This window comes from Oryctolagus cuniculus, chromosome 4 (assembly GCF_964237555.1).
Source record: "Oryctolagus cuniculus chromosome 4, mOryCun1.1, whole genome shotgun sequence".
In the NCBI taxonomy this organism is placed as follows: Eukaryota; Metazoa; Chordata; class Mammalia; order Lagomorpha; family Leporidae; genus Oryctolagus; species Oryctolagus cuniculus.
Window position 1 is genome coordinate 24,981,827 of NC_091435.1, and position 26,441 is coordinate 25,008,267.

General features: G+C 32.7%; 1 protein-coding gene across 6 annotated transcripts in view; it reads right to left on the reverse strand.

Annotated features, from left to right (window-relative positions):
- The window catches only part of NCAM2 (neural cell adhesion molecule 2), a 604,741-nt gene that overhangs the window by 58,646 nt on the left and 519,654 nt on the right, over window positions 1-26,441 (reverse strand). For 4 of the 6 annotated variants that reach the window (XR_011388335.1, XM_051819201.2, XM_070073156.1 and 1 more), the window contains one exon: window positions 14,188-14,368. Coding sequence is in view for 5 of the 6 variants with exons in the window: in XM_051819201.2 (XP_051675161.1) it covers window positions 14,188-14,368 (181 nt within the window). In the remaining variant the exon portion in view is untranslated. Of the gene's footprint in view, window positions 1-589; window positions 9,003-14,187; window positions 14,369-25,516; window positions 25,600-26,441 lie in introns of those variants that run through there. The other 2 variants (XM_051819203.2, XM_070073157.1) reach the window with 2 other exon arrangements.

Here is a 26,441-nt window from a genome sequence, read left to right on the forward strand (position 1 = left end):
ATAAAAATTTGATAATATGTGTTAACTTTGCTTTGATTTAAGCAAAGAAAATGGATCTTTTTATCAGCTTTGTGTACTTTCAATGAATATGACCCAAACAGTTATTGACCAAAATCACTAAAAAATTGAGCAATATAAATTTTAGTTATTTGGTTCAATTACCTGGGCAATTCATTTTTCATTAATAAAAATTTGTCTCAAATAAATTAAATGGAAATAAATTTTCTTTGTGCAGAGGCAATTAATTTTTCTTTTTAGTACTATGTTGCAAAATTGGAGCAAATCTAGAAAAAACTAAGTTCTCATTTATATGTTATACTTTTCTTTTGAAATTTGTAACCATTGAGTCTATTTTAGTATAATATTCTTAATTACATGAATTTATTTCTGCATAAGAAAATAAATACAAGAATAAATATGTGGGTGATATTTATTATTTTCCTATGGATATAATATTATATTGTGAAAATTTCAGGTTAAGTTATTCACAATAGTGTGACTGAGAGACTTAAATTCTTAGACATACCAACAACCAAAAAATCAAGGTTATACTATTAAAATTGTATGTTTTGAACCTATATTGTCACTTGCAAAGTATATTATTACTTTTAAAGTGCATTTGAATGAACACATTTATACCATTAGCTATAAAACAGAAGTATAGATTTTCAACATATTTTAAAAATACAATGGCAAGAGGAAATGAAGATATTCTTCAGTAAGTGAAAGGACAAATAAACTGTGGTATATCCAGAAATGGAATATTATTCAGCACTAAAAAGACAAATATGTTTACCCTGACTTGAACCCAATAGAATGTATACACATATCAAGACATGGAATATCACATAAATATATTCAGATTTTATATATTGTTGGAAAAGAAAGATAAAAGAAAAAAATTAAAATGAGCTATCAAACCATAGAAAGGTATGCAAGATCCTTAAATATGTGTTACCAAATGAAAGAAGTCAAACTGAAAAAAGATTACATCTATGTGATTTCTACTGTATGGCAATCTGCAAATGGCAATAGTGTAGGCAACACAGAAAGATTTGTGGGCACTAGGCTTTTGAGGGAGAGGGAAGGATAGAGCATAGAGGATTTTTAGGACACAACATGGTGTCATAAAGATGGGTACATGTCCTTGTAGATTTGTTCAGATCCATGAAATGTACATCAAGAGTGAAAAATAATGTAAATAATGAAATCTGGGTGACAATGCAAAATGAAATAATGAAAAATTTATTTTATATATTTATATATATAAAAGTCGTATATGTGATATCTGCCTGAAAATTGATAATATGGTTGAAATGACTGAGGATATCTATAAAAAACAATGATCCTTTTTTATGACTTTTAGTAGCTAAAATAAACACATATTAAAGGATGAGTAACACACACATGTTAAATGTTATTGGTTTTCTGTTTTATGTACGATAGAACTTATTAGTGAACCTAACTATGTAAGTTTAGGTAAATATTTATTAGGTAAATATTTGCTTAAATAAATATATCTTCCTGTTCTCTCAAATAAATTTCCCTTCACGATTATGCCTTTCGATAGAACAGTGTACAAGCTAGTATATGAAAATCTCATGCATGTTTTTGTGTTTTCCATCAACAAAAACAGAAACAGGATATTTTTCCTGTCATTTTTCAAGATCATCAAGTAGTTTTGCATTTAATACTCCATGTAACATACATATGCATTTTATCTTCTGTGAGGCTATGTAAAACCATAGCAAATTGAAGTTTATAACTCATGGATTTTTCACAACAGAAATGCCAATGTGAAGAGGTAAGTATTTACTTCAACTTTAACCATACTAAAACAGAAAAAAGTTTTCTAATTTTAATATTCACTTTAAACATTTTAAACTTGTTTGAAATCATAAATGAGAAATGGGTGGTTAAACAAGAATACCGCTTCTATTCTGATTGAGTGTTAAAGCTATTTATTTAAATATGTTAAAATAAAGGATAGATATTGATGCAGAACTATCTATTTCTTTTTTTAGTAGTAAGTAAAATTATTTTATACTAATTGAAAATTACCTATTTTTACCAATATTGTAAATAACATCATGAAACATGTGTTCCAAAAATGTGTAAAAATCAGAAACTGGTAATAAAGGTGGTGTGTATTCATTTACATAAATAATGGGAAAGCAGCTTTAAGTAAAGTTTGGGTGAGAAAGATGACAGCCGACTGATGAGGTAACATGATTATTAGAAGAAATTGTTCTTGATGTGGTAGGTGCATGGAATCTCCTTTATTTCCATGAGTAATTAAGAGGCATGCTTGACTACATCCCTCAATGGTTATTTCATTGATAATTATATGTGACCTCTCTGATTTGCAATTTGATGATATAATGAAATAATACTGTTTATTTAAAATATTTCTATATTTATTCAAAATGCTTGTTTATGTCTATGATGTCAAGAAATAGCTATATGAAATTAATAAATATCAATCAAAAGTAAAATATTACAATAAAACATGGGTTCTATATCAAAATTTCATTTCAAATATACTTACATTCCATCAGACCATATATATAGTCTGATATACATTTTATAATAGGATATTCTGTTGAGATTTGATATACACTAAAATAATTAAAGTCTTGGAGTAGTTATCTGACCTGATATTTGAGATTTCTCTTGGGATGCCCACATCTCTTATCAGAGTTGCTGGATTCACCTTCTCTCTATGGCTCTTGACTCCAGCTTCCTCCAAAGAAGACCCAAGGAGATGGCTCAAGTAATTGTGTCTCCGCCAGTGGTAAACATGGATTGCATTCCCAGCTCTGTCTGGGTTTCCAACCCAGCTCAGACCAGTTGTTGTGGGAAGTAAAACAGTGCATGGGAGTTCTGTGTGTGTTTATGTGTGTGTCTATCTCTAATTATCTGCCTCTAAAATATATGAAAGTTGTTTATAGAAAAATTAAAATAATTCAAATCTTTAAAGTAAGTACTTTATCTTTTGTAATTTTTCATTCAATTTTTGTTTGAGAGTAAAACATTTGATCATGTTGGTATAAATAGTCTCCTATTCTTGTCTAGGCCAGATGTAGCTATTTATTTCACTATGGAAAAATAATTGAATAGGTTACATAGTGAATAGCCACAAGTAGAACCCAGATCCAGTGCTTTTTGAAAACATTATATTGTCAGGGGTGGGTTAAGATGCCCTATGGGATGCTAGCATTTTGCATCAGGGTTCTCTGATTCAAGTCCCAATTCTCTGTGAATCAGCAGACAGAAGATACCACTCAGTCTCTGTTTCTCTTTATTTTTCTGCCTTTTAAATAAAGAAACTAAATAAACATGTTTTAAGAATTACAATTTCAGACATTCTTTCCAAGGATAACATTGCAATATGTGAATTAATCAAGTTCTTCTGGCCTTAGTTTTCTCACCTAAATATGGGAAAATGTGAAAAGTAATGCTTTCCTTAGACAGATTTTATGAGGAGGGAATAGAATATTTCTCTTAAGCCGTTCTGCACATTGTCTGATATAGTTGGTGTTCAAACCAGGAGCTGCTCTTGTTTTCATAATTTTATTTGCATTACTATTAAATTTCCAAAGCCATTATATTTCTTCCTACCTTGGCAATAGATAAACAAGTAATGATTTTATCCAACTGTATTCTCATGGTACCCCAATTAAAATAAATTACAGTAATGTATGAACCATAGGAACTGGAGAAAAATCACTTTTAGGAATTTATGTCTGAATTTATGAATGTTTGCTGGCAATGGAGACGCATCAATAAGCCTTACACTACTGAAAATATAAACTAGGTTCATGTGTTTTACTAAAATATCACCTGATTATTTTGGCTCCCTGATTTGGATCAAATTTCCAAGGAGACTTTAGAATTGTTTATTATGAACAATATTGGACATTGTGTCTAAATTATTTTTATAAAAAGGTGATTGATATGAGTCGGCTGATGATTTATTAGTTATTCATAAGTTGAATGAAATCAGTCAATGAATTTGTTGTTATTACCAGCATCTACGTAAAATAAAACTTTTTGAAGCATTACATTTGATTAAGTTAGACGTGCAAACACGCAACAAGGACAAAAGTTGCATCAGTAATAAAGAAAACACATATAACAAACTTTTTTTTCAGTTTTCTTTATTACAACAATGGAGACACACAGGTACATAAACTAAAATGACAATTGATATATAATGATACACATGCGTAGGATTACACAGAGTGCTGGGAATTATGCTGGGGTTGAAATAAGCGATGATACTGAAGACAGCAGTTATAACACGTACACTTTTTTTAAAGAAAATAAGCTATGATGAAAACAAATGTAATTAAAATGATCAGAAATACTTTAAAACAGAAGCTTTATACACAGAATCAATGTCAGATATGAGATAAAATATTCTTGAAAGAGGTTCATGATATTCTTTAATATACAGTTTCAAATTGATTACTTGTAGGCAAAAAGGATCAGTTAAGAAATTTATTTCACAGTAATCATTAAGTAAACACATAAATAAAAATAAACCCTATATAATTTATTAATGATGCTTTGTCTTAACATTATGCCATTATTGCAATGTGAAAATAATACAACCAACATTAGATTAGTTCGCACTTAAAGTGAAACTTAATTTTACTTGAATGAAAAGATCATTAAAAGTAGATAAAATAATTGTCTATCAAAAAGGACATCAGATGCAGTTCAGATTCTCTTAGCTACATTAAAAGACCTCTTAGACATACACATTTTTCATTTCATGGGTAGTTTTTTCCAATTTTACAGAATATTAGCTCAAATTGATGTCACAGAACATTCCACACTATTCATAACCTTTTCTAACAGAGATTTTAAGCTTATAAGTTGGTTTATAGCCATGGGAAGGTTATTAATATCTTCATCTAGTTCATACTCTTAGATAAGATTAAATTAAAGGCATTTAGGAAACAAAGCACTGATGTTAAGCATTCATTATTATCTTATTTCAGAACAATTAGATTTAAATTGAATGAATCTTTTGCCTTAGAGAAAAATAGAGAATATATTTATACATTTGCATAAAATTTATGTGTTTTGTCAGTTTTTGTTTGATAATGTAAATAGAATACTACAAGTTTGTAGGAGAAAAGTTTAAAAGTTTAAGCCCAGACTAATGCTTCAATTCATATGGCAGTTTTTAAAAGATTATGTTAATAAGGTCTTAGAAAGAAAGACTGTTTTTCCTTAGTTAAGTCCTAAATTTACCAGTGAAAGAAGCTTCTAAATATCAAGTTACTAAAATGTATTAATTGATAAATAGTATGTTTTATTTAGGACATAACTGATTTGATGATGAACTTGCCATTGCTTATAATTTATATTTTAAGAGATAATTGTAGAGTATCTGCACATCCAAGCATTTGGAATATGCAAATTTGAACTTTCCATCCATTATAGTAAACTAGCTGAAGGTTTTATGAGACATTTCCATGGCACAATTGCTAAGATTTAAAACTTTCCCAATGATAAGCTGAAAATAGAAAAACTGCATCCTATTTATTATCTATGACCACAGCTAGGAAGTGGAGAGAGAGAGATAGTGCTAGAAAGAGAAAGAGATGAAACTGAAAAGAAAGAATTTGGAAGTGAGCATTTCACATAACTCTTAAATGTGCACATCCCATACTGGAGTTCCACAGTGCATGGACCAGTTTCACGCCTGATCTCAGCTTCCTGAAAACACAGGCCCCTGGAGTCCTGGACTCCTGAGGCATTTGGGGAGTCAAACAGTGGGTGGGAGCTATCTCTCTCCCTGACTTTCAAATAAATAAATATTTTTTTTGCTAAACAGAAAAAATAACTAGCAGGAATGAAGAAAGATAGAAATGAAACATTTTTTAAAGAAAAAACTACTTAATTTGGACATATTCAAAGATTGTTTAGAGGGTATTACTTTTTACAGGTATGATCCATAATAAAGCACATAAAATAGCACATTTAGGTGTTGTGCCTTTTATAATCCTATATCTTTGTTCACTGAGTAGAATGATAATACATAAAAGATAAAGAAAACTATAAATAATATTTAATTTAGGGAATGTCATAAATTATTAAATGCACTTAGTGCTGCTACTATCATAATAAAAAGTAAATGATTTTTTTTCAAAATTTGTTTTGAAATGAATTGCAAAATAATTTCATATATTTGTTTATTTCCAATAAACTGAAAATATGGATAATATTGGCTATTATTCTTAAAATCTAGTTCCATCTTGAATTGCTAAAATCATTTTTAATTTTAAGGTTTTATTTCTTCATTCATGGTTTAAGCATATCACATTAATAATTAATATGTTATGTAATAATTCATCCAGATACATAGCTACATACCTTCTAGCACAATATATTTTGCTGAATATAAATGAATTGTCATAAACCCAACTGTATGTAGTTGAAACTACTTTGGAATTTTCCTTATTTTATTATATTTAAATCAAACACAAAAGAATGTGCATTATTATATAAGCAACATTAGAATTAAATTATAATAGTTTTCACTTGACCTAAATTGAGTAAGTTGTGCACTACTATACATACTGGCAAGCTTCATTTAAAAAGAAATACTAAATATTAAAAACTCTAATTGTTTATAATGTACATAGTTAATTAAAATCCAATGTTTAGAATGTAAGCATACATATTTTAATTATTTAACCTTTTTAGATACTTTAAGGTAAAGAAAATAAGGGAGGAAAGGAAAAGCAATCCAGCACATCATTATGTATTTCAGTCTTGTTCATGTCTACCAGTAACACATTCACAAGCACATGAAGAATGCTTTTGTAATGATATGGTACAGATTTTCCAAAATTACACTTAGTTTTGTTGACCTAGAGTATTAAGAGTGGGGTAAAAATGAAAATCTGCTCGATTTGTTTTGTAAGAAAATATTCCATCGTGAAGAAGAGTTCCCTGTTAGTTCCTAGCCACACTCTATTATGAATCATGATGGCCATGAACTTTTTTGGCTAATTTATATGGAGTTTTGAATGGGTAGAGAAAAGAGTAAAACTTAATGATAAACGGACGTAAAAATAAAGGAAATGTTTGGGAAGGTAAAAAGGAAATATTTTAGGTGTGCATTAATGGTTAATCCCAGTGTTCCACACACAGATAATGACATTCACACACAAAAAAATCAATTTAGCACTATAATTAGAATAATATGATCAAAGCAAACTTCTGAAATGTTTAACACATTATTAGACAAGTTTCTGACTATTTATAATGGCTAATCTTATACTTAACTTAATATGAAAGTTCATATTTATATACCTATAGATACATAATTTATTTAAAAATACACTGGTTGAAAAAATTACATGGATAATACCATGAAGAAATTTAAAATAAGTGATAATTTTGTTTTACTTATCAATAATAAGGTATATTTAAATCTATTAAGATGACAATAATTAAGCCAAAAGGCAATGCTCATGTAGTAAATGGGATAAGTCAGCAAAATATATATTAAGATTTTTTAAATACTTAAGAATTTACAATTTCAGAGGTCTCATTTGTTGACATGCAAGTGCTTCAATGTTTAAGTGTGTGATTCTGCTATGAATAGACTTCAAGTCTTTTGTTTTCTAAATTGCTGAAATGATACTTTATTTTCCTTGTAAACCAAACATTGAGTGGTCTTGTTCATTGTTGGTGGTCCTACAATTGTGGGGTAAAATACTTCAAAATAAATCAACTGTTTTAACTTACTATGGACATATTCTGTGTTCTCCAAAGGAATATGTTGTAACCCTAAGTCAATATTCTGATGGAAATACTTATAAATTATTGGAAAGATCTGTTCAAGCTATAGTAAATAGTAAAAAAAAAAAAAATTGTTCTAGAAAATGATATTGGAATTCCTTTCATTCTCAAGGTTTTCTACATTGTAGTAATCAACCTACTTTCTCTAATTTCAAACATAAAAGAATATGGTTTGAATTACGAGCTTCCTTTAGAATTTGGAATTTAGTGATACCTCCTTTCATCTCAGTTTCATCTTCTTAAAAGTATTACCTATGATGTTTGCAAAGATGCTACATCTCAGGTGTGCAGAAAAGTTCTTAGAACACCTACATTTGATGCCAGGCAAAACATAACCATAACCTGAATAAAGTAATTTGGATCCAGCTAGTAAAACACATTCAAATTTAATTTCTAATCTGTTCTGTGGATAATTGCAGAAACATATTTTCACATAATAAAAAATATTGAAGTGAAAATTAAAAGAAAATCCTTCTCACTTTGATTTCTTAAAAATTTTAGATTAATAAGGGATTGTAAGCAATACAATAGGAATGAAGATCTAATAAAGTATCATGCTTATATTTAATAAATGACAGATACTATGAAATATTGAAAATGTTCATAAGTTGGAATCTTAAGTTTAAATAAAGCAGTTAAAAGGCAAGAAAAGTACAGTTAAATATAATAAAATTACGATTTCCTTAATGTGTGGCCAACAGATACTGTTACATTCCAAAATAATAAAGTAAAAGAATATTAGATTCAGTTTCCAAGTACAAATGACATGATATTTAACAAGTTCAACTCTGGAAATTAAAGAGAACTTTAGAATAAAGCATGGTATGCAGTGAACTGGTAGCTGGAAGAAACACTCAAGACTGAATTTCATTTAGTGATTTTTTGACAAATTATCCACTTAAAAGTTTGAAAATTTGGAGAAAATGACTAATTGTCCATGGGTGAGTATGCATGCCAAATTTATTGAACCTAGAAAAATTCTGAGTGCTTTATATATTACCCCTTGTTATTTTAATTGTTTATATTTGCTGGGCATAAAATGAAAAGCCACATGATACAACAACAACATTAAAAGATGTAAGACACACTGATGGCTACAATGAAAGAAAACCCAGCAGCATGCAGGTGCCAAGACTGGCTTCCATTTTCGCTTTTATTCGCTTCACAGCATTTATCTGTGTGATGAAAATTGGTTTTGAAAACAGGATAGAATAAGGTAATTAAGGAAAATAGAATTATAAACATGAAAAGAAAAGAAAAGGAAAAATGTGACAGTAGGAAAGAAAAAAAGGGAGAAAATAATTAATGCAAGAATTACACAAAACCATTAAAAATTACAAAAAATTACTTTGATACAAGACAAAGAAAAGAGTAAAATATTAGATAAATCATTTCTAAATAATTGTCACAGAATAAAAACTTAGATTATGGTCAGCATTAACCATGTTTATTTCACATTACCCAGACATTAATTCTGTTATTAATTCTTTAAATGTGAACATTTTACATTTACAAGTTGAAAATAACATTTATAATGGAAAAATCACCAGTCATTCTAATGTGCTATTGGTAAGTTCACAATGCTACTTAAATATTAGCTCACTACATTTTGTAATGCTTGATGATAATTTTTCTACCACAAATTCTTAAAACACATTAAACAAAAACTTATATTTCTAATAATAATTGAAACAACAAGAAGTAAACCCTAAAATTATATATTCACATAGCAGAAAATTGCAATAAGAATACAAGTGAGGAGCATTAACCAAACTGGACTTCATCATACTCCAGACAGATGTCACTGTACCATTTTTTTTTTTTTTGAGAACCAAAGATCATGAAAATAGTTTATATACTTACATTTTCATTACATGTTAAGTCAAAGAAATATAGTGGATATAGTATCAATATTAAGATTTAGCTGAGAAATCCAGATTAAAATGGAACTCTATCTGATTAATTAGATCTCAATTTCCTCATCTTTCTAGAATCTTAAGAATTTAGATTTGAATACAACCATGAAATTTATCTAAGAACATTTTCATATTTGAACACTGTGTTTCTGATAATATTGGATTACTTAGAGATTGCAATTAGTATATACTTAGAAAGGCTGTTAAAACAATATTTCTTTGTAGGACATCAGAGGTTCATTTAGAAAATCATGAAAAAAATACAAATTAACTGAAATTTCTTGCAATGTATTTCTTAGTGCTGATTTATGCTTTTTCTTTTTTGTCAAGTTTGAAAAACAAGATGAATGTCAGGTTCTACCTTCTTCATTCTGTCTGTATTCATTTATCTGACTATATGACCGCTCCCAGACTATTTGATTTCTTTATCAGGTATAAAACACACACTGGTCTTTTCCATCATAAAAATCTTAACAGTTGCCTTTATTTCTTTGCTCACCTTCATAGAAGAGCATATTCAATGTATCAAATAAAAATGGATCCTAAATCTCCTAAACTCATTAAAAATCCTTAGCCTATTCCTACCTAATTTCTCTCCCAAGCACTTCAGCAAATCTGCATGTGATTAATGCGCTTCCTCTCATTCGTTGTTGTTAAGTTCCTCTCAGCAGCATTTGACACTTTACATCTTTTCTTCTTGAAATAGGACCTTCTCTTAACTTCCAAGATACTGTATGTTCCTGTTTTGCCACTAACTCTGTAACATGTTAATCTCACTGGAGTTTCAGGAAATAGGGCAATGTGTTTCCTTCTCTCTGAATATTATTACAGTTCCTTGCGACTCAGTTCTTAATTTTTACCCTTTAGTATTCCAAAAGTACTCCTTGGACATCAGTGCTATAGTAGTCACCATTGGAGTTGCTGGGGATACAGCAACAAGTATCCCACAGATCAACACTTTTTCAGAGTTCAGGCATTATCTGTTGAGTGGTTTTATACTCAAACAGGTTTCAATACCATGTACCTGGTAAGACTGACAGACTCAGTGTATGAGGGCTGTTCAAAAAAGCTAATGGAAATGCATGTAAGAAATGCATGAGATAATATAAAAAGATATATATATATATCATATATATATATAAGATTGTGAACAAGAGAAAGCTGCATACGTTTCAAATTTTCTGTGCTAAAATAATCTTATCTCTTAATTTCATTTTCCCACAAACTTTTTAAATTCCCCTCATATGTTTCCAAGCCTGATAACCTAGTCATCCATATCCTCATCTTTCATCCACAATTTCAAATGGAATAAATGCAAAACCAATCTTTTCTTTGATCCTCATTTTTCAAATCCTTTTCCTCCCATAAAATTCTTCACCTTGACAAAGATCACCCGCAGTGCCCATCTGCCTAGCAAGAAACCTGATGGCATCAATAGCTAGTGAATCCAGTCTATTATAAAGCAGGCTTAGTTTGCATCTATACTGTGCCTGAAACTAACTCTTTTCTTTTTCTACTGCTATCACTGTTCTAAAACATTCCTGTTTGCCCATAATTTGCTCTTATCTACAGAAGCAAGAATAATCTGTCCAAAATGCCTATATATTCATATAATTCCCTTGCTTTAAATGATCTTCTACTGCTGTGTAGTTTGTATTTTAAAATTCTGCACGTTTTTGGAGCCCTTGGATTCTCTGGGTTGCAGATCTCTCTTTAGCCTTATCCGCAGTCACATACGTCTAAGCACCATGCAGACACTTTTCCTGTTCCCTAGAGAACAAACTCTTTGTTGCTGCCAGAGACTTCTGAGCAACACACTTCATATGGAAGTTTCATTCATGCAGATTTCCTTTGGAAAAATCGATTTCTATAGGAAAGTTGCAGAAATTTCTACACGACTCCCTTAACCTAGGTACCTTCATGCAACTCTCTCATAGTAGCACATGAATGCTTATTTTAGTCATAGTCATTTTTCAGTTACTGTAATTCAAGTTAAGTATCTGACTTCCCAGATTTTTGAAAGTTTTAAGTGCTGAGGTCAGTTCTGTACTTTTCAGAGAGGAAGGTTGTGTACTCATCTCAGTACTGGTCACAAAGCAAGATCCTTATACAAATTCTGGAATGAACAGGTTAATGGATGGGAACATTGCAGAGCTGAAAGAAATTAACTTCAGAAGTATCAAGAGAAGTTTTGTGACAAAAAAAAAATCTGGAAATGCTCTTATAAATCAGAATTCTGTCCTATTTCCTTTTAGATCTTGCCCGCAAACTCTCAGCTCAAGAATTTCTCAAATAGAAGATAAACATTTTTTACAGTAAATGCATCACAGCATGTCTTGATGATTTTGTGTCTTTATATGTATTCTAGTCCTTTCATTTTTTTCACCTTTTTTCTGTCTTTTCTTTCTATAGCTTTTTTTTTTCAGTCTTTTTTTCTATAGCTTTGTTGGCTTCTGCATTCAACAACTGTTTATAAATTTAGCAGGGATTCTGGGACTCTTTCATTAGTAACCTGCATAAACCTATTTCCTGATTTTTGTATTTTAACTATAAAGTATTAACATGTGTTTTCATAGATTATTAATTTTTATCTTAATAAAAACAATATAGCTTACAAATACATATGCCAAATAAAAGCTTAGCTGAATGGAGTATATTCATGTAATCCTCCTTTGATGTTTATCTAAGTTTGAAAATCATACTTATATCATCTTCTTGACACATGCATGGAGAATAATTACTACAAATCTTATGCATTACAATTTTGAGGTAGTTCTTGATGTTTTACACTCCTGGGCAATGGAACTGGGAGCTGGCACATTCGGTCACTCTTACTTAAAGTAAGTGCATCTTCTCTAAGAGCATATGTGTTATCATGGGACTTAAAGTAGCTCTAACCCTGAATAGAGTTAACCCCTGAAAATCGCATTTGTAAAATGAGGACAGCCTTTTCTTTAACCTATTCTTAATTCAGAATTAAGAATATTATAAAATATTAAATGCAGAAGTACTCTGTTAATCAATAAGAAAAATGTCATTATAAAGAAAGCTATCCATACTATTACAAGAGGCTTCCAACTTTTTACTCCCAATTATAATTGGTAGCGTTTATTAACTAATATTATAAACACAAATAGTTTAAAGCTTCATGTACAACATGAACTCTGGGGCAACGTCAGAACAAATAGTAATTATTTTAATGGAACTATTAATTACATGAAACTTCAATTTTAGAAACTTACGTTTCATATGAAAATCTTATAAAAATGACATTAATTTCAAGTTGAAATTATAAGATGGTTAAATAACATGACTGAACTCCTAACTTTTATTTTGAGTTTCAAAACTTAGAAACATAGACTTAGACCATAATTTTATAAGTTAATATGTTATTCCCTTCTTTTCTATAAAGGTATACAAGAAAGGAAGATAAGAGGCTACCACAAAAAATTAATGAAAAATAGACTTCAAAGATAAGCTTGTTTTACTGCCCAAAAGTAGAAAATTCTTACTTATGATTTATTTTCAAAGGGTTCATAGAAATATGTATTAAGAAAAAAGTATGCATTTATTTCAAAAATTGTTGCACCAAAAGAAACATAAACATCTTTTAGTCCCTCTTGTCCACAATTTTTTGAAATAGTTCATACAAAAATACACACACACACACATACACACACACATACACACATAGTTCCCCAAAATTTACATATTAAAGGTAAAATTTAGGACAAAGATAAATTTCAAAATATGAACAAAATGGTATCTCAATAACAGAGTTAAACATGGTTTTGTGCCAGGATGAATTATTGTATTTTTACTTCTATAGAATATATCTGAAAAAACTTAATATCCTTCTGGAGACTTTCATGATATTACTAATATACTAAAATATAATGTTGCAAGCACTGTAAATTGGCAAAAGGAAAAATATCCTGTCACATTATGAGTATCCTTGAATTCTAGGCATACCTCTTTGCCAAGAAATATTTGTCACTGCTTCTGGCTCACTGTGTGATGATTTTATTTTCTCAAAATCAATTTACCTGATCAGGCATAAATGGGCTAACTGATCATGGTCTTTGGCCAAGACTAACTAGAATTGGAAAACCTGTACCAACATGATTGACATAGACGTTGTTTTATTTATAAAGGTTTCTCCTGATTTCAAAATACGTTTTCATGTTGACTTTCATCCGTCATTCCTGCCTCCTGTGCTCTCCCTGTGCTAACTCTCTCCACCACTTTGACCACCAAAACTGTGAAAGCACATTTGCACCTTAGCTCATGAGACTGTGAAAGCTTGAGTCTGACATGATACAGCGATCATGATGAGAACCCGGAATTTATATTCAGCATATAGAATTACATTTTAATTCTTAAGAAAAAAAGGGTTTTAAGATGATAACTTCTTTATCTTCAAACAGGATATAGTTTTGCTTACCTTTAATAATATTTGGCTTAGGTGGCATGCTGAACTCATAAACTGTTGGTTCAGAATATCCCAATCTATTGGCTGCTGTAATTTGAACTTCGTACCCCATCGTCCACTGTAGATGCTCCAAAATAATATGGTCTTTATTTCCTTGCACCTTTTTCTCTAGCCACTGATCTTCCTTATCTTTCTGTAAAGGAGACAAAGTATATCTTTGTTGAGAGCTATATACTAAAGTTGTGAGTTATTAAATATTCAATGTATCTTGTAATGGAATAGGCAGCTTTATTAATATCAAAAATTATATTTTTATGTACATGGATGAATGATGTTGCTCCAGCAATAAAGTCATTATTATTTCTAAAGTTCTTCTATAGAAAATAGACTATTTACATTAGCCAAAGATTTATGATTTTATAATGAATCCTTGATGATTCAGTGGTTGATAATTTATCTCCATTATTTTTCTTTTTAATTTCAGTTTTTGGTCATTTTGTTGTTTATAACTAAGTGAATAGGAAAAATGAAAAAAACCGTGTATTGAAAAAGGCTAATATAATTAAAGCAATTGCTAGATACTGTTGTTAGAGGTTTGCTTGAAGAGGAGAAGGGAAATTATTCAGGAAGTAGATCCTGTTTTTTTTTTTTTTTCTCTTTTTTAAACGAATGTGATGTATTACAATTCATGATGAAACAACACAGAAAAATAAAAGAATTTTATTCTATACTTAAACATTCTATAATTAAATATGCTTAATTCCTTTTCTAAAATAAAAGTTTGGACTACATTTTATTTGATTTGTTCTTCATTAGGAAAAATACTGTAAGTACAATTAACACAGAAAAATAAATTGATATAATTTAAGAATGACATTATCTGAAATGATATGTTCATTGGGCTGTTTCATACATTAACCATATAAACACTAAGCTTTTTCACATCCTGTCTGGCTTCTCTCATTTCTAAAACAGAAATCATAGTAGCAGCCATTTCTGTGAACTTTCTTGAGGGAGCAAAGAGGAATGTAAATTGTGTATTCGAAGGCCTTACGAATTTTAAGCACTTTAAAAATGCTACCTATTGGGTCTGGCATTGTGGTGGTTTAGAGGATAAAGCCGTCACCTGCAGTGCTGACATCCCATGTGGACACCAGTGCTCCACTTCCAATCCAGCTCTCTGCTATGATGTGAGAAAGCAGTAGAAGATGGCCCCAGGACTTGGGCTCCTGCATTCTCATGAGAGACCTGGATGAAGCTCTGGGCTCCTAGCTTTGGATCAGCCCAGGTCTGGCTACTGCAGCCATTTGGAGATTACCCAATGGATAAAAGATCTAGCTCTCTCTCTGCCTCTGACTCTTTAACTCCACCTTTTAAATAAGATAAATAAATCTTTTTTAAAAAAGCTGGCTATTAATATATAAAAATTTCCAAAATTTCTAAAAGAAATGAAAAATTTTCTCCAAAATTTATCATAACAAGGGCAAATCTCACTATCTAAAGGTAGAAGTACAAATTAATTATAGAGTATTATATTGACAAATATTTTACCCTCCATTGCTCAGTCCAACATTACTTTATGTTGAGAAAAATTTCAGTGTTTCTCTGACCATAAATAATGATATTTCCTGAGCTTATAATGGCAATGAAAGATTTTTCCCCTAAAAATCAAATTGAAATGTTGAAGGTAAATTGATGATTTGAACAAATTGACTTACTGCAAGATCAAGTATCTTTCAGAAGAATAAATGATAGTATGATTTGATACTATATTATTATTTTGTTTTCTGAATTATTTTATTGTTATGAAATGTAACTGTTCTGTTCTGATATTTCCTCTATAACTTAAAATATAAGCATTTCAAATTGACAAACATTTAAAGGTATCATGTAAACAAGATGTACACGCCATGATACCAAAGCCAGGAGCCAGGTGCTTCCTCCTGGTCTCCCAAGTGGGTGCAGGGCCCAAGGACTTAGGCCGTCCTCCACTGCACTCCCGGGCCACAGCCAGAGAGCTGGACAGAATCCAGCACCCAACTGGGACTAGAACCCAGAGTACCGACGCCGCAGGTGGAGGATTAATCAAGTGAGTCAGGGCGCTGGCCTATGCCATGATTTTTGAAACTCACAAGTGAATGTATAGTTTGTACTCTATAAATATAAAAAATTATGTTTTGTGTTTTTTTTTTTTTTAGTTTGAAGGTGTATAAATGCTAGCTGATCCCAATTTTCAATGTACATGTATCAAAATATCACTATCTCATAAACACAAGTGTAGTTCAAAAAGTTTATGTGAAAGGGACTCGAAAAACAAATTTATTCTGCTGAAAAATTTTTGAAACCCATGCATATGAGGGTCTTCAAAAAGGTAATGAAAATATTTGAAGCATAAAAAGAAACTTTAAAATATTTGTGAAACAGAATTATATTTTAATTCCATCTTCCTTGAATGTTTGAAGTTCTTACTGAAAAGTAAAGCAATAAGGGTGCCTTATTTTCTTTCTTTTTTTTTGGTTTTTTTTTTTTTTTTTGTTTTGTTTTTTTTTTTTTTTGGAAGGCAGAGTCAGACAGTGAGAGAGAGAGAGAGAGACAGAGAAAAAGGTCTTCCTTTTTCCATTGGTTCACCCCCCAAGTGGCCGATCTTAAGCCAGGAGTCAGGTGCTTCCTCCTGGTCTCCCAAGTGGGTGCAGGGCCCAAGGACCTGGGCCATCCTCCACTGCACTCCCGGGCCACAGCAGAGAGCTGGACTGGAAGAGGAGCAACTGGGACAGAATCTGGCGTTCCAACCGGGACTAGAACCCAGGGTGCTGGCGCCACAGGCGGAGGATTAGCCTAGTGAGCCGTGGCGCTGGTCAAGGATGTCTTATTTTCAAAAAGAAGCTGAAACATATAACTACATGAAAGATCATTCTTTTGCCAGGCTATTTAAGATATTATGAGGTGTATTGCCAAGGGAAGACAGGAAAGTTGTATCTTGTCCAAATCACTCAAAGAAACATAATGCTAAGAACAGCCTATGCATGGCTTTGAAATGTTTGGAGTCACTGTGTTAAATTACTAAGGTTTTCCCAAGACCCTCTTCCTCCATTCATTAATCAATGACTTGTGCTGACTTATTAGGTGGTGATGAAGTTCTAGGTACTAAGAACATGATAGTGAACTGACAAGTATAATATCCTCTCAGAATTTACAAAACAGCACAGAAGAGAAATATCAGTTCTGTGAAGAGTGAGAGGGTGCAATGGAGGCAAACTAGAGACTTGATGGGGTATGGGGCCCACGAGATACCCTCTGAACAATGGTACCATTGATAATGGAAATAGTAAACCCTAGTATCATTTTGTTTTTTATTTGTCCTAAATGCATTAATGAAAGGAAGATATGAATCCCTCAGTGAACTTCAGATCTCAAAGTAAACACAACCACATTAAACCTCATACAGATGCATAACCACTGGTAGACAAAAAACAATGTAGGTTAATTAATTGACATAACTTTAAATTACTTCATAGGTGTTCAGGACAAAACTAAAGCCTAAAAACATGTCTGCTCAAAAACAATTTTATATGATTTTATATAAATATATATTCATAAACAAAAACTTATGTATAAATTTCACAGGTTACATGTTGATCATATGCCCATGTACGTATAACATACTTTATATGTTATGCACTGTGTAAACACATAAACAGAAAGGAGAGGATCAGGAACAGGGAAACTGAAAGCTTACAAAAGGGCATAGAGCACACAAGCCAGGAGCGTCTTACATGTTTCTGCTGTTCTGGCGTTACCCTAATCACTTGGTACATTCTGGGTAACTACAAAATGTTTGGTGTAATTTTTGCGGAAATCCATGGAATTTAATTTTGCTTTGGCTCTAAGTGGAGATTTGGGTGAAAGGGTCAGAAAATAAATCAGTGACTAAAATTTATTCTTGAACAATGGATTGATTCACGTCCGTTGAGTAATCCTCCAAAATATAATTTCTGGAAATGGAGTGCAGGAAAAGAAACTTCTAATCCTCAAAGAAAAAGATCATTTCTGAGAATTGAGCTTTGATGTGAAACTTCCTGACTTACAAAAATACAGCACCTCTTTTGAATTAACAATCATTAAAACTTGTCAACACTCTTAACAATAAATTAAATAGCCTCCCCATCATTTTAGACAGTTGGACTGCTAGTTGGAGGAACCAAAAGGAATTTTAATATTTCCCCAATATAAATTAATTTCCTTTTCCATTCAGTATATTAAGAAAAGGAGGCATTTTAATCACATTCTTGCTATTCCTAGGGAATAGCAAAAATTAAAGTGGGTGTTACTAAATATTCCCTTAGGTACCACAATCTCAATTATGCATTTGTAGAGTGCCTAATTTACGGAATCAAAATGCCTAGGGAATATTTTAGATAATCTAGTGGCAAAATGTTCCCCTAGGTAATTTAATGAGATGATTTGCTGAATAGGGCTAGTATTAATACGTCAATTAAATGTTGAAGGACAGCTACTGAAAAAAATGATAATTTCACTTTGGTATGACATCTCTTAAGCAATGCTTTTTTTTTTTTTCCTAAAAAAAAGGCATGCACAGAATGACAATTAAGGGCACTTCTTTTTCAGTTTTTAATTGACATGTAAGAATTGCACAGTATTCTTAATCATGATTCTAAAATAACAGTAGTCAGCATCTAGGGAAAACAAGTCTTTTTCCCTATTCATCAACTTCTGTGTTTACACATCTATAAAATTTCACAGAGTACATGATTTTTTTATACTCGTGTTCACTATTACTTTTATGTATCAACCTATAACATGGGTCTTTTATTGATTGGTTCCTTACCATATTTGTTAATTCAGACAGTAAATAGTGTATTTTGTTCTCTCAATTCAAAGATTCATCATTTTCATTTATGGCAAAGAAAAATCTCCAAAAAAATTCATACTCTTTAATTCCGTAACTACACATTATTTGATAATACTTAAAGTGGTGGCTTTAAAAATTTCTTGCATGCACTTTAATATCATTAACTAATGCATTTTCCAATATTCTCTTTTCTTTCTCTATGGCCATTGAGATATTACATGATCTCCCATACTCCAAAAAGCTTAAAAAGATAAACTGAGGCTTACAAATGTATACTATAAACACTGTCATGAGTCTCTAAGAATATTCCTCACAATTAATTTTCAGTTACCAATTATTTTCTTTAGTATTATTAGCACATGAAACACATTAAATATGTCAATATTAAATAATTATTATCACATAGTTACCATCAGATCAGAGAAAAATAGTGAAAAAGTCATGAAAGTATGTAAAAAACGTTATTAAATTATATAGAGTATTATTGGCAATACAGGTGCAAAATAGATGCAAAATATTCTGTACTTAAAATAACCTCTTGCACTTTTTCATTTTATGAGTCTAATATGCGTGTCTATATTCTCCAAATACATGGCTTAATTCTATCATCTTATTGTTAAAAATGTTAATTTTCAGGACATTGCCTTGGCTCACTGGGCTAATCCTCCACCTGCGGTGCCGGTACTCTGGGTTCTAGTCCCGGTTGGGGTGCGGATTCTGTCCCAGTTGCTCCTCTTCCAGTCCAGCTCTCTGCTGTGGCCCGGAAAGGCAGTGGGAGGATGGCCCAAGTGCTTGGGCCCTGCACCCTCATGGGAGACCAGGAGGAAGCACCTGGCTCCTGGCTTCGGATCAGCGCAGCACGCCGGCCGCAGCAGCTATTGGGGGTGAACCAATGGAAGGAAGACCTTTCTCTCTGTCTCTCTCTCTCACTGTCTAACTCTGCCTGTCAAAAAAATGTTAATTTTAGAGTCCATTGACACATGTAATTCTATTTTTATTGCTCTAGTTCTGTTTCAATAAACTCTGTCTTCTTAATGAGTGGGTGAACAAAACCACATGCTCCATAACTAATTCTGCTTCCTGGTGCCTAATCTGTTACAGGAAGTTATATACTTTCTTTATTAGGATATGATTAAGTTTGTCATTACCCAGTGCCATTCAAATTAAATGTTTGTTCTCACAATATGTCAGATATCAGCAGTCATATAATAAATACATATTTTCAATTATACTGTTCCCAAAATATGAAACACATGGTTCTGTGCACAGCAGAGTGAAAGATGGAGCAAGAAATCAAGTGAAAATCTCAGTAATGTTCCTAATTTTCCAGTTTCCCCCAGATGTATTTTTCTAAAAAGGTGTTATCCAATGAGAAAACTCATTGCATATGTCTAACGCATTTTTCATGCTACTCAATTGTACTGTACCCCATGAGAAATACAAGTGGCTTGAGAAAGTAATGAATAAAATGATTTGGAATCATACGGAGAGAACAGATGATCAAGAAACATTTTGAAAAATTATTTGAAAACAAGTGCAGAGTATTAAGATAAATGTCATTATAAATATTTAGCCAACAAATGCTCTAGAAATTTCCTATTTTAAATGTCCAAGAACATCTAATATACCACATAACATTTTACTCAATCATGGTATTTCCTTTGCACTTTCAGAGCATGATTTTCATAGAACGGAGGAGGTGAAGAAATTGTGGGTAAACTAGAATATGTGGAGTATCTTCACATCTTGAAGCAGAAGGCATCCTATTAAATGATATAGTAGAGAAAAATGTGTAATGTGACTGTATAAGAAGGCAAAGAAACTGAGCATTTGAGGAAAAATGAGTTTGTAGTTGAGGAGTTGAAATAAACTCCACAGGTTGACTTCTATTTGGCCACTGTTCCTGCAAAAAGATGTTACACGGCAAAGTTCAGATTCTTGATTCCCACCAAAGAAATCCAGATTCTTAAGTGTATCCCTCAAAAACTGTGACACATTTAACCATGCATTTGATTCATTATAAGACAGACTTCTCCAACAGTGAGCAGCTCTTTTCTTGTAATATGGAGGTATTGAGAAATTATAAAATGTATCCTAATTGTGTAAATCATTACCAATAAAGCAATGTTCCATGTTAATTTTGGTAACACTGACACAAGTAACATGGTAATTGATATCAGTCAATTATAGACTTATTTGAATAAATATAGTCGATCATTTTCATATGATGATAAAAATAGATCCTTCAGTACTTTTGGAGGTTAGAAAGGGTTGGAAATTGTAAACCGAGTAGGGAGGACAGAACTGTTATGGAATTCGGAAGGATTAAACATATTCTTTTATTGGAATGGCAAACAGAGGTGCTAGGTAAATGGGAAGCAACAATAAAACACTGTTACCATTAAGTAGGGATAAGAATGAAAAGGAGAATTGAAGGCATACATTTATTGAAGGTAAACTTTGCCCGTGTTCAAATTTTAACTTAAGACTGACCTATGGCAACTATGTACAAGGAGAAAATGTATTGATTGCCATTACGTACATTTGAATCTTTTTTTTTTTTTTTTACCAATCTCTTACTTCTTTGTATCATATGTATTTCACACATAACTTTTCCAAAAAGATGGATTCTAATACATATTAAAATAAATCACAAAAATTTGAATGCCTTTAGAAAGTTTATCTATGTTTAAAAATAAATTGGAGGGCTGTGGCATAACAGGTAAAGCTGCTGCCTGCAGTGCCAACATTCTGTATGGGTGCCAGTTTGAGACCAGGCTGCTCCACTTCCAATCCAACTCCCTGCTAGTGATTATGGGGAAGCAGCAAAAGCTGGTCCAAGTCCTTGGACCCCTGCACCAACATGGAAGACCGAGAAGATGCTCCTGGGTCCTGGTTTTGTCCTGGCCCAGGGGACACTGTGACCATTTGGGGAGTGAAAGAGCAGATGGAAGATCTCTCTCTCTATCTCTCTCTCTGTCTGTGTCTGTCTCTCTTTCTCTCTCTTTCTCTAACTCTGCCTTTCAAATAAATAAATAAATCTTAAAAATAACAAACTGGGTGCTTCAAAAGTCTCATTGAAATGGAAGTAAAATATTAGTTTATTTTGGTACAAAGAATTTCTGTGATTAATGCCTTTGAGGTGTACTCAAAAAGTTAATGGAAAATATATATTATGAAAAAACTTTACAACAATTTAACATCTTTTTTGGTTTGCTTCTTGTTTTTGTTTTTATTTTAATTTTAATTAGTTTTTTTTTGACAGGTAGACAGTGAGAGAGAGAGACAGAGATAGGTCTCCCTTCTGTTGTTGGGTCAATCCCTAATTGGCCGCCACAGCCAGCACTGTGCCGATCTAAAGCTAGGAGCCAGGTGCTTCTTTCTGGTCTCCCACGTGGGTGCAGGCGCCCAAGCACTTGGACCATCCTCCATTGCCCTCCCAGGCCACAGCAGAGAGCTGGACTGGAAGAGGAGCAACCAGGACTAGAACCAGCACCAATATGGGATGCCAGGGCCGCAGGTGGAGGATTAACCAAGGGAGCCACAGCGCCGGCCCCTTAATTAGTTTTTAACAGATTCAATGTACTTTGTAGATACAATTCTAAGAAAGTAATGATATTCCCTCCCAGTGATGAAATTTTAAGTCCAATCTTAAATTTAATTTAAAATTTTAATTCCAGTTTTTCCACAAACTTTTCAAGTCCTTGAATATATGAACATGAGGGTCTCCAAAATTTAATGCATTCTGATCCTGTAATGAAGTAGCATGTGGGTTTCAAAATTTATTGCACCAAAATACACTCACACTAACTTTTTATAACACATCTGAACAGGATCCAATTTGAAGCACTTAAAATAAGATATGAGGGGTCAACACTGTGGCACAGTGGGTTAAAGCCCTGGCTTGCAGTGCTGGCATCCCATATGGATGCTGGTTCAAGTCCTGGCTGCTCCACTTCTGATCCAGCTCTCTGCTATGGCCTGGGAAAGCAGTAGAAGATGGCCCAACTCCTTGGGTCCCTGCACCCACTTGGGAGACCCAGAAGAAGCTCCTGGCTCCTGGCTCCTGGCTTTGGATTGGTGCAGCTCCTGCCATTGCAGCCATTTGGGGAGTAAACCACCAGATAGAAGACCTCTCTCTCTCTCTCTCTCTCTCCCTCCCTCCCTCCCTTTCTCTGTAATTCTGTCAAATAAATAAAATAAATCTTAAAAAAAATAAGATACAAGTCTAAAAAGAGCCCCTATCAAAGCAACATCATATTTGCAAAATTTGTAGTATGAATAAACATCACATTTTGGTTAAGCTTGGATGGAAAAATGATGAACTCATTGATGCATTACACAAAGATTTCAGAGACAATGTTCCAGAGAAATCACAGTTTACAAATGGATAACTTCCTCTAGGAAACAAAATGATGTTTTAGATGAGCCCCACAATGGATGATCAGCCATATCATTTTTTGATAAAAAAACAATCACTCTGGTTGTGCTGTTATTAAAAAGACTAACCATTTCCAGCAAGAATAGTGACCAACACCACAGACATCTCAACTGATTTAGCTTACATAATTCAGACTGAAAAAATGGAAATGCGGAAAATTTTTGACTTGATGTGGTGCCAAAACTGTTGTGCCCAGATCAGTTGAAGACAGTAGTGGAGCTTTCCATGGAAAACAGGAGGATCAACATCCTGAAGCATTTCTTTGAAAAATTGCAAGAGCAGATGAAACATGGCTTTACCAATATAATTCTGAAGACAAGGCACAAGAAAAACTTTGCCTGCCAATATTGGAAAGTGGTCTGGTCAATGCAACATGAGACAGGAGGGACAATGAACAGTATCAAATGGTATTAAGGGTGGGTTTTTTTTTTTTCTTTCTTAAGATTTATTTATTGATTTGAAAGGCAGAGTTAGAGAGAGGCAGAGGGAAGGAGGGAGGGAGAAAGTGGAAGAAGAGGAGGAGGGGGGGGAGGAGGGGGAGGAGATAAAGAGAGAGAGAGACAGGGAGAGCAAGGGAGAGGTCTTCCATCCGCTGGTTCACTCCCCAAAAGGCCGCGTTGGCCAAAGATGAGTTGATCCGAAGCCAGGAACCAGCCATCTTCCAATGCTTTCCCAAGCTATAGCAGAGAGCTGGATCAGAAGTGGAGCAGCCAGGATTCAAACTGGCAATCATACGGGATGCCAGCACTGCAGGCGGAAGCTTTACCTGCTATGCCATAACGCTGGCCCCTATTAGTGTATTTTGAGAGAGTCAAAAGCAACAGCAGAGAAACACAGGGGAGAATGTCATCATTGAGCTCTAACCCATCACGATAATGTTCCTCGTCATTTCCCCTCATCACACAAGGGCCAATATGTGAGAACAGAAAAATAGAAAACCATGAAGGTTCTGCCTTGCCTTCTTTATCTGGTCCTTCCTGACTAATATTTGCTTTATAATTCTTATAAATTATTTTTAAAGATGCTCATTTTTCTTCACTTAATAATGATAAAAAGACTGCATTAATGTGACTAAGTTCCCAGGAACCAAAGTTCTTTATGAATGGACTAAATGGATGGCACCATCAACTAAAACAATGTTTTAAGCTTTAAAAATTTACATGGTGAAAAAAAAGTTTATTTTTTATTGACAATTAATTTTTTCAACTATTGTGAGGTTCTATGTAGAGAGGGGATAAATTGAATTAAAATATGTTTATTTGGAGTGATAAATTTTTGGATTCCACACACAGTTTTTTTAATAATATTCACTTTCATGTGTGTGTGTCTGTGTGTGTGTGTGTGTGTGCATTCGCCCTCCCAAATGTCTAGAATGTCATTATTACTATTTTGTGAATCTAACTGACCCCAGATAGGTGTAAGGCTAGTTATGGGAACATTTATGCTTTCAACAGTGACTGGAAATGCTGCTAGCAATGTGGTAAATTGGAGTCAGTGATATGAAACATTTTGCACTGGGTGAAAATGTTCTGGATAGCCCAAAATTATATTACTCAAAATGCTGTTAGTGTGTGCTTTTAGACACACATTGTTTAGCTATTTCAAATCCTCATGTTAATCACCTTTTACTGATAAAGCTCATTAAATATATTTATATGTAATGAGATTTCTTTGGTTTGGCTTTTATAAAAATATTTTTTGTATTGCTAAAAGAAAGACAGATTCAGTTGAACAGTTTATTCTGTCTTTATTCCTTTCAACTCTCCTCATCACTCAATGTGCATGAGAGGTCTCCTTTATTTGAACACAAAACAATTATTATGTGATAAAAACCAATATAATATACAAAGGATGAAAATAATATAATGGAAGATAATTTGGATTCCTGAATATATATCTGAGATGTCACCCTAAACCTGGGTTTTCTAACACATAAACTTATTTAATGTAATAAAAGAAATATTGCTTCAATAAAAACATGTATTGTTGCTTCAATTGAAAGTCAAGTTTTAATTCATCTTTTTAATTACCTGCAGTTCAAAAGAACACTCTCAGAAATGAAAAGTTTATACTGAGCTCATGAGTAAAAATCCACATGGAAATTATGGGCTTCCTATAAACAAGATACAAAAAGGTTTTTGAGTATATATGTGATGTTATTTTTTAAATTTGTATTAAATATTGAAAAAGACAAGTGCTATGGGCAGCAGCATTCTTAGTTTCTAAACTTCATTTCTGGATGACTGGAAATAGAAGCACAGCTGAAAAAAAAGCCTAACTATAGATAAAATAGACATTTTCTTAATAAAAGCACTAACTAAAGAGGTGGCAACGTAGGTTTCACCACAATTGTCAGGTTCACTTGGAGACCAATGAGCCTTCAGCTTTCTTGGGGTAGAGGTTTGAAGCTGCCATAGCAGTGTAACCAAAAGACACACACAACTCATTATAGTGACCAACAGGAAACCTGAGCCAAAGAGTTGTCTGGTGAAAGGAGTATTCATATTAACATTAGAATATTCAACTGGGAAACCAGCGTTGTGGCACCACATGTTAAGCTGCCTCCTGCAATGCCAGCATCCCACTTGAATTCTAGTTCAAGTCTCTCCTGTTCTACACTTGATTCAGTTTCCAAACAAATAAATAAGCCTATTTTCAAATACATACATAAAAATTGTAAAAAAAAAAAAATCAAAACACTATCTACCAAAAAATAAATAAGTTAAATGACTCAAGTACTTGGGGCCCTGCCATCCCCATGGGAGACCTGGGTAGATTTTCAGGCTCCATGCCCAGTCGTGGCCCTTGCAGCCATTTGGGGAGTAACAGCAGATGGAAGATTTTTCTCTCTCTCTAAGTAATGCTGCCTTTAAAATAAATTGTTAAAAATAGTCAATGAGTATCTAAAATTTATGATTGAAATAGGCTACCCCAAATGAAATTTGCTTTCATATT